The 8,949-nt window shown below is 40.9% G+C and overlaps 1 protein-coding gene across 1 annotated transcript in view; it reads right to left on the bottom strand.

The window, feature by feature from the left end:
• Positions 1-1,426: 1,426 nt before the first annotated feature.
• myadmb (myeloid associated differentiation marker b) overlaps positions 1,427-8,949 on the bottom strand; it is a 9,471-nt gene continuing 1,948 nt past the window's right edge. Inside the window, exon 2 of the mRNA XM_028593905.1 lies at positions 1,427-4,208. Within this exon, the coding sequence (XP_028449706.1) occupies positions 3,211-4,092 (882 nt within the window). The 5' untranslated portion in view covers positions 4,093-4,208 and the 3' untranslated portion in view covers positions 1,427-3,210. The remainder of the gene's footprint in view (positions 4,209-8,949) is intronic.

The following is an 8,949-nucleotide window of genomic DNA, read 5'->3' as shown; positions in this document are numbered from 1 at the left end:
AATCCATCACAACAATCGTTTACTTCAGTATGGATATCCAAAGTACAGCATCATAGTATCCTTAAATGTTCCTTTAATCGGATCTGTCATGCCAGTTTACAGCAGGACCCAGCATTATGAGGACTATCTATCCAAAGTAATTAAATGAAATACTCTTCAGACTACATTTATTTGCAGAACAAAAAAAGATTCTACAGCCACAATATTTCAATCTGGACCAAAATGGTGGACCAACTGACTGACATTGCCACAGAGCTACTCCACTATAACCATGAACAGAGGTGTCAAGAAATGAAGTACAAATACTTTGTTACCTTACTTAAGTAGAAATTTTGGGTATCTATACTTTACTGGAGTAATTATTTTACAGCAGACTTTTTACTTCTACTCCTTACATTTTCACGCAATTATCTGTACTTTCTACTTCTTACATTTTAAAAATAGCCTCGTTACTCCTATTTGGCTTGTTTTCATACCGGCTTGTAATCGTTCAAAAAAAACACAGACAAAAAAAACCTATCCAGATAAATTGCGCCATCCGGATAGAGTGAATTTTATTGTGGTTGGATGAGAAGTATAAACATGTCCATCACTCCTGCACAGACCCAGTGCTAATACGGCAACGGTGCCTTAATGGCCGTTATTTACCGGACTGAATAGCAACGTGGATTTCGGTGCCTCATTTAGGTGCCACTTAGATGCCTACGCTTCTCTCTGATGCTCCGAAAACGGACGTTAGAGGGAACTGAAACATCGCCGCACACTACACTCGACAGCAGGTAACGTTAGCCTACCGTTAGTAGCTAGCAGGTGGAGTAGGCCTAAACACAGTTAAAATGCTGACAGCTAGCTAAACGGTGTAAAAGTGTGTCTGTAAAACACAGACTCAGTCTGAAATAAGTTAGTAAGTTATTCAATTTTTAATAAATCATTTAATTTTGACCCTGTGGCCTTAGCGATACACAAGCCGTTCTTTAATGTCGCCTTGTGCTCCTTTTTTTTTTTTAGATCAACTTTTTTTTGTTTTATATCTTTGAACAGACAAATACAATTGAACAAAGTGCTCCTTTTTTTAAATAAGAGAGAGAGAGAGAGAGAGAGAGAGAGAGAGAGAGAGAGAGAGAGAAAAAGAGAGAGATGTCACCTTTTTTCAGCCCTTCTGAGTTTGCAGGTATGATTTTAATATAACATTATAGTCCTACTTTAAGTAGTTTTGAAACCAGTACTTTTACACTTTTACTTGAGTAAAAAGCTTGAGTTGATACTTCCACTTCCACAGAAGTCTTTTCAAACCCTAGTATCTATACTTCTACTTGAGTAATGAATGTGAAAACTTTTGACACCTCTGACCATGAAAGTGGCTAATCTGGCACCTTTAACCAAACCAAAACATAAAACAATACAAGCACACGCACACACACACACATCTGGTTTACATGTGGTTTTATTGAAACACAGGATTATGTTTTCCTACAACACTGATGTGGTATGCACAATTGAAACATGAACAGTGGAATATAAAAAAAGCTAAAGAATATAATATAACACTGACAACATCTACAGAGAGAGAAACTTCTTTTTGGTCTCTTTCTCAAAGTATTTACGACAGCAGTACCAAAACTATAGCTCAAATCGACACAAATATGAATTTAGTGGTGCAAGTTTGGCGCTAACAGATGCTTTGATAATTGGAGACCCCACAAATTCAAACACGCATAGAAAAAACTAATATTAAGTGCACTTTAAAGATACTTTTCTTGTTTTTTAACTGCACATTCTTGCATATGTTCTTTCCACATATATATTCTTGCCATTGATTGTAGCTTGCAGATAGATATACATACACATTCATCATAACAGGAGCAAAAAGCTAAACCTAACATCAAGTAAACTATTTTTCTCACAACATTGGAGCCGTGTAAAAATGATAAATGATACAATCAGCTGCTCTGCATACTGTTAAGGAAAATAAACAGTCAATTCCTTTAATGAAATCACCAAAAAACAAAACAAAAAGTCTTGGCTTTCCAATTGTATGGCATTTGGATATTTTTTTTTTACAACAGTTAACATAATCTTGGCTCCCTACAGCTTTTCTTAATTTCCTCCATTAGCGGTTAAAAACAGAAATACTGATCGACAGTCTTTTTTTTCATAACTGACATCAAATTGAACATAAATTTAAGGCAGAGCACTGGAAAATACCTTATGCCAAAAAATGTAACAAAAACACAATAACAAGCCGCCATTTTCTTTGGTTTTTCTTCATTTGTCATTACAGACTATGTTTACATGCACATAGTATTGTGGGTGTTGTATCCATGTTGAGAATCTTGTTTCTAAAATTATTTGAATAGCTTACTCCAGTATACATAATACATACAATAATCTTATCTTACTTTACTTATGTACACCTTTACTATACTAATCTTGTATTTTGAGTATTACAATTGGCAATGATCTGCCATTTAAATGGATACAAAGATCCAGCAATCACATTCAGGTCTCTCATAATCAAGATAAGAGTCTATCCAGGTTACTGGAAGCAAGGTTGGACATTTATGATAAGTAAGCTTAAGTAATTTAAGGGAATATTGTTGTACGTGTAAACATAGCCATTGACCTCAACCTTTCCCTCTTTTCTCTCTCTATGGTCCTAAGCAGTATACTTTACAAAATCAAATTTGGCAAGTTTGCAGAGGCTAAACTGGGCGTTTGTGTGTGTGTGTGTGTGTGTGTGTGTGTGTGTGTGTGTGTGTGTGTGTGTGTGTGGGGGGGCAGCTGAAGTTGTTGATCTCTTTAAAAAGCCATGTTCACTGCCCCCATACATTGTCTCCAGAACATCCTCGGTCAACCATTACACATGTCGTTCTTTGGGCCATTACTACTTCTCCTACTATTTCATTGTGCCACAACTAAAGTGAAATCAAATGCTTTAATTTTCAAATTTCAAACAACAAATGGAGTTAGATTAGATTACAATAAGACAATAAACGATACCAGTTGCAGTAGAACTCTACAGTCTCTTTCCCATCATGACCCATGAGCTCTTCTGACTAGAGGCCATTAAACAAACAGACCGGAGTCGCAGTGATTACACTAGCATTTGCTTGGAGCACTGTATTTGACAGCAGTTTGACAGCCTGTGAGAACCTGACAAATTCAATTTTATTTGGAGCATACTGCTGGCCGAACACCCTTCCTCTTCCCTCAAGCGCTGACAAACACCAGGCGGGAGGAGTAGATCAGGTCGGCCAGATAAAGGATGAAGTTGACAGCTGTGAGCACAGCCACCGTCATGCACTTATCCCACTGGCACAGCCCCAGCGCGGAGCTGCAACTGTAGGGCCTATCTTTTTGTCCGCCATTCTTGGGATCAAAGTTGAAAATGGGCCAGATGATGGTTGCTGATAGATAGAGGACCACGGCCAGCAGGGCGTAGGCAGACAGGAAGCGTGCAAACGGGAAGGGGAGGCAGCTGGTGCATTCGCCTATGCAGAGCAGGATGATGACTGCCGACAGGATGAAGCAGATGCAGTAGACGGACATGCAGTACTTGAGCGCGTCGTGACGGTCGTACAGCACGGGGTCAGTGATGAAGACGAAGATGACGCAGGCCACAAAGGTCTCGCAGACTTTCAGCAGGCCCGGGGCTGTGGCCATGTAGCCAGCCACCTCGCCCGGACGCGCCTTGCTGATGCTCACCTCGGTAATATAGGCGATGGTGGCCAGACAGGAGAACACTGTTGACACGATGCGGTAGTCGCGGATTTCACTCTGGCCTGTAGATCCCTTGAGGTAGTAGAGAGGGAAGATGATGGAGGCGGACAGGCAGAGCAGGGCGGCGTAGCACGCGAAGGTGATAGGGAAGTTCTTCCAGGAAACAGGGGCCCTGGTCTGAAGGCCGAAGAGCTCCACCAGGATGACAAGCAGAGTCCCGGCGAAACTGAAGGCCCAGCAGAAGATGCACCAGTCTCCGGTGCCGTGGTAGAGTCTGCCTCCATGCACGGCCACGGAGAAGGCCACGCAGGAGAAGATCAGGGCTGCCAACCGTGTCCATAGGAGGGGGCTGGAGTGGAGGACTACAGCCATGATGTGGTAGGTGAAGTAAGAAGCTGGAATGGTTCCTGTGAGATAGGAGTCTCTTCCTATTGGGAGTCACTTCCTTTAGATTTTTAAGGCCAGCCACTCAGAGAAGGCAGAGAAATCTGTAAGAAGAAGAGACATTAAAAAGAATAAGTAAGCAAGATTTTTTAGTTCATGTCATGTTCAGTGACCTCTGGATCAGCAATATTCAGGGTCCGTGACCCCTTAGGGGATCCTCAGAGTAAGTGCATGTGGGCTGCCCAAATTATATTAAAAACATTTATTTTTTCAAAAATTAAAATGTGTCTGATAATATACAATAACATGAATCCAACATATGAGTAATAGCAAAGATACATTGGCCTATTTGTGAAAAAAAGGTAAGGTAGCCACTATGGTAGCCAAACAGTTAAGCTTAAGGATTCCCCTGTGCCTTAACATGTATGTTAAACATTAAAACATGATGTATAAATAATACATTAATATCAATTTATTTTTCATCCATTCAACCTAGTTTAACATGCAACTTAATTTTATACAATATACTGTATGTACAATAATAGGGTGTCCCTACTCCGTCTCTCTTTCAGCTAAGAGGTCCTTGGCCTAAAAAACGTGAAAGAGCCCTGTACATAATATGACCACATGAGGGCTTAAACTGGCACTTCACTCCTACATGCCCTTTTCTGAAAACACATAATGCTGTTATTGTATTTTTATGAATGGTTGAAACAACAAGTGAAGCCATGAAAAAACTATTTAAAAACACAAACAATGAGTGCACTGTTGTCACACTCGTCACAGTACGTTAACGTCTGATCAAATCATCCGGTGAACACTCCCTTTCTTCTTCTCTGGTGCTCTCTGCCTCGTATCACGCTCCAGACTGCTTTCTCAACAGCATTCCTGCGCTGAGTGCAGACTATTTCACTCTGGCATTCTCCATGCTCATGTCCTGTGACGGGCGTGGCTCCGCAACCTCCACCGACCCCACAGTGTGTCTGTCATCGTGCTCTGAACATGGCCCTCTTCACTTGTTCCACTCCCTCTCCCAGGGACCACATCCATGCTACAAACCCATCTGAATAACAGGGTTGTGAATCTAGTGCTAAAAAATTTAAAAAAAGTATCTTTAAAGGTCCCATGACATGGTGCTCTTTGGATGTTTTTATATAGGCCTTAGTGGTCCCCTAATACTGTATCTGAAGTCTCTTTCCCAAAATTCTGCCTTGGTGCAGAATTACAGCCACAAGAGCCAGGGGGGGGCAAGGTGGAGGGTGGGAGGGTGGCCTTGACCAACTGCCACTTTGCATGTTTGAAAGCCATGATGTCTCTCTCTCATTGGTGGACCAAATTGTCTGGGTGGGCAAAGCAGAGAAAGGGGAGGTAACCTTGCTCCTTATGACCTCATAAGGAGAAGATTCCTGATTGGCCCATCTGAGCTTTCATTCAAGTCAGAGCAGGATACCCAGGGCTCGGTTTACACCTATCACCATTTCTAGCCACTGGGGGACCATAGGCAGGCTGGGGGAATGCATATTAATGTTAAAAAACCTCATAAAGTGAAATTTTCATGCCATGGGACCTTTAAGGCCCTGGAAACCAATCTTACTATGAGGGATGGGATTGTGGGAACACCTTTTTTTTTTAAATAGTTTTTTGAGTATTAAACTCTTAATAAATAATGCATGCTTTGACATGTTTTGTTCCAAATGTAAGGTTTGATTGTTGCTTGTTTTTTGTCAGAAATATATGATGTCGTAGAAGAATAGACGCCATGTTTTAAGAGACATTAAAGACATCAGAATACGGTTCTTTTACACTGCTAGAGGTAGGGATTACTTTTATTCCTACTATGACCCTAACTACTTTGTGTTTTGTACTCTGCTTTATCGAGGTAGAGCTTCCTTCCTTCCTTCCTTCCTTCCTTCCTTTAACTGCCTTAAGTTCTTCTTCAGTTAGTGATCTCATACTTTCAGAATTATTTTCTGGCATTAGAAAAGGTGAAATATAACCTGAGAGGCTCATCTGCCCAATTCCACACAAGATGGCAGCCTGTCATTTCCTACGTTGACACGCTTACCTCTCTGGACCCCATCTGATTGTTATCACATCTAAGTTGTTATTTTTCTCCTTGAAGCAGGCATCCTGACTATCCTCTCTCCTTATGGTTTCCGTTTCAACTTTTTAATTTTGAACTTTTTCTTTTAATGTTTCTTTTTGGTTACTCTGTTTATTTACTTGATTTTCATTTTTTTTTAATCATTTGTCATTTCTGTTTTGTTTTGTTTATCCGTGTTTTAAGCCCCCAACATCTCTGTTAGAATAATTTACATTATCATAGGATAGACGGAACCACTGACGTTATATCAAAGTTAATTTTTACTTGTGAGCACAAGGAGGCAGTTACAGTACTTACAGCATAAGTACAGAAGTGACCTAACGAAAAGCTGCCTACAGCCGCTCTTTATAATAACAAGTGAAATGTAATACAGTCATGATACAGAGTTGATGTGGTCAGTTATCTGGTCAGAGTCGATGACGTCTCCCTTATCTAGTCAGGGAGCGCCTGTTCTTTCCTCAGCATCACACCGTGCTCAGACAAGGACACGCAATGGCTCCCTCCATACTATCTTGTTTAGAGTACTCAGTATAATATTATTCTATTCAACCAGTTGAATAATACCAAGAGAAAAAGTATGTCAATCAAAAATTTTCTAACCAGGCAGCACTAGGATTAGGCAATGGTTATGGTTAGGGTTAGGGTTATGGTTATGTTTAGGGGTTAGGGGTTAGGGTTAGGATCAAGGTTCAAGGTTAGAAATACAAAAAACTACAAAAACACTGGAACGTGTATCTGTACCCAATAAAAATAAATGTAAAAGGGGCGGCCTCTAGCTCACCCAATAAGAGCGTTCGCCCCATGTTGGCTGAGTCCTACAGCAGCGTGGGTTCAAATCTGACCCGCTGCATGTCATCCCCCATCTCTCTCCCCCTTTCTGGTCTATCTGCTGTCATTAAAGGGAAAATCCCCAAAAATTGATCTTTAAAAATAAAAAAAATTACATGTAAAAAAAATAAATAAAAAGCTAACACAAAAGTGTTTACAGACGCAGCTCCTCAGAGAAAACCTCTAACATCTCAAAACTTAAATGTATCTTTTTTTCCCCCCAAGAGTTTGGTAGCTAATAGCTTCCTTTACTTGGTAAAGGATAAACAAATGACATCTACCCTGGAAATGTAGCTGAAAAGCAGTCACTGTGACCACAAGTGAAATTTAAATGATACTAATAATAATAACAGTAGCACAAGTGGAAAAAGAGTCATAAAGTCAGCAAACCACTAGCCTACTGACCATACCAAACCAACCAAGTGAGCCTGGAGCAGGAAAACCCCTGCATTTGTTGGATTGAGCAATGGTGTGTTTTATTGCCTATGAAATGAACTGTTCATTTGTACGAGAATGAATGTGCTATTTCTTTTTGAGCTTACATGGGAATATGTTTTGGCTCAAGCTCGGTTTGTAACTATTGACAATTTGGTTTTTCATTTGTTGTAGCCTATTCTCCTTCAAATTGATTGTTTTGTCCAAAAAGAAAAGAAAGACTATATCTAAAACCCCAAATATTCAACTCAGAATGATATAAAACAAAGAGAAATAGCATTTGCAAAGCTAGAAACCATTGATTCATTATGATAAATGTATTATCAAAATTGCTTCCAATGAGCTTATCAATTATTTGACTCATGTTTTCAGCTAGTTTTCCTTTGGTTTGCAGATTGACAGATTTCGACAAGGATATAGCCTAACACTCAGCCTCGTGTCTTGCTCGCAATTGCATGCTCAAAGACATCGAACAAAATGGCGCCAAACTCAGCTCCAGGTTTCACAATGCCCTTTCTGAAAATGATGGGTGATGTCATGCTTTCAACCAGCCCCACAGAACCGAGAGCAGGTGTGAAATGGTTGCATTCATCTGTGCCCTTTGCAAGGCAGTGAAGGTTTTTTTTTTTCTCCAGTTGATGCAAAGTACTCAAACCACAACCTGTTGTGCAGCTGCGTGCGCTGAGATCTAATGAGGATACTATCATTAGGACGGATATCCTCTTCCTCCTCTACGATGGATTTCTATTGAACATTGGTGCATTATGGCGTCTGTAGCCTATAAAGGAGCTCTTGCTGGTTTTTTTCTGAGGGACTGATAGTTATGGCAGCGTGTGAGGCTTTAAGTGAAAACAACATTTTTCAGCCACAAAAAGACATTTCATGTGATAAGATGAGACATTTTCACAGTTGGAAACCTTCTGACCACACTGGCTGTCCTCCCTCCCACCCCTCCCGACACCCATCGCCCACTTGGCTCCACAAGCGCTGCATTCCTGTTCCCAGTTTACACAGAGAGACAGTTATAAACAAGGATAACAGTCCTGTTTACATTAGTCCCATTAAACACCTATAAAATAGTCAAGGCTGGGGAGGCGAAAATCTGAACTAGCCTATAGCAATTGGTGGCAAGGCATGAATAGAAAGAGGGGAAACAAAAAGAAAGAAATGGAAAAAAAAGAGACCCCTAAAACTCCTTCAGGATGACCGGCAATGGAGCCATGAGGGAGTGGAGGGGAGGGAGGGGGGTGAAAAGAGGGAGGAACACGGGGGAAGCCCTGTGTCTCAGGCCGCAGAAGGACACATAGTTTAAACACAGTGATGGAGTGGAATAGCGGAGAAGTGACTCACCACCGGGCCCCTCTCTTTCACCACTCCTCCTTTCTCTCCCCCCCTCCTCCTGCTTTTTTCTTGTAATATTTTCCAACTTACTGATGTGTTCCAGATGCGCTGCAGTCTGGCTGCTGCTGAACAACTGG

Source organism: Perca flavescens, chromosome 12 (genome assembly GCF_004354835.1).
Source record: "Perca flavescens isolate YP-PL-M2 chromosome 12, PFLA_1.0, whole genome shotgun sequence".
Taxonomy (NCBI): domain Eukaryota; kingdom Metazoa; phylum Chordata; class Actinopteri; order Perciformes; family Percidae; genus Perca; species Perca flavescens.
Note: the sequence above shows the minus strand (reverse complement) of the source record. Positions and strands in the feature narration are given on the sequence as shown.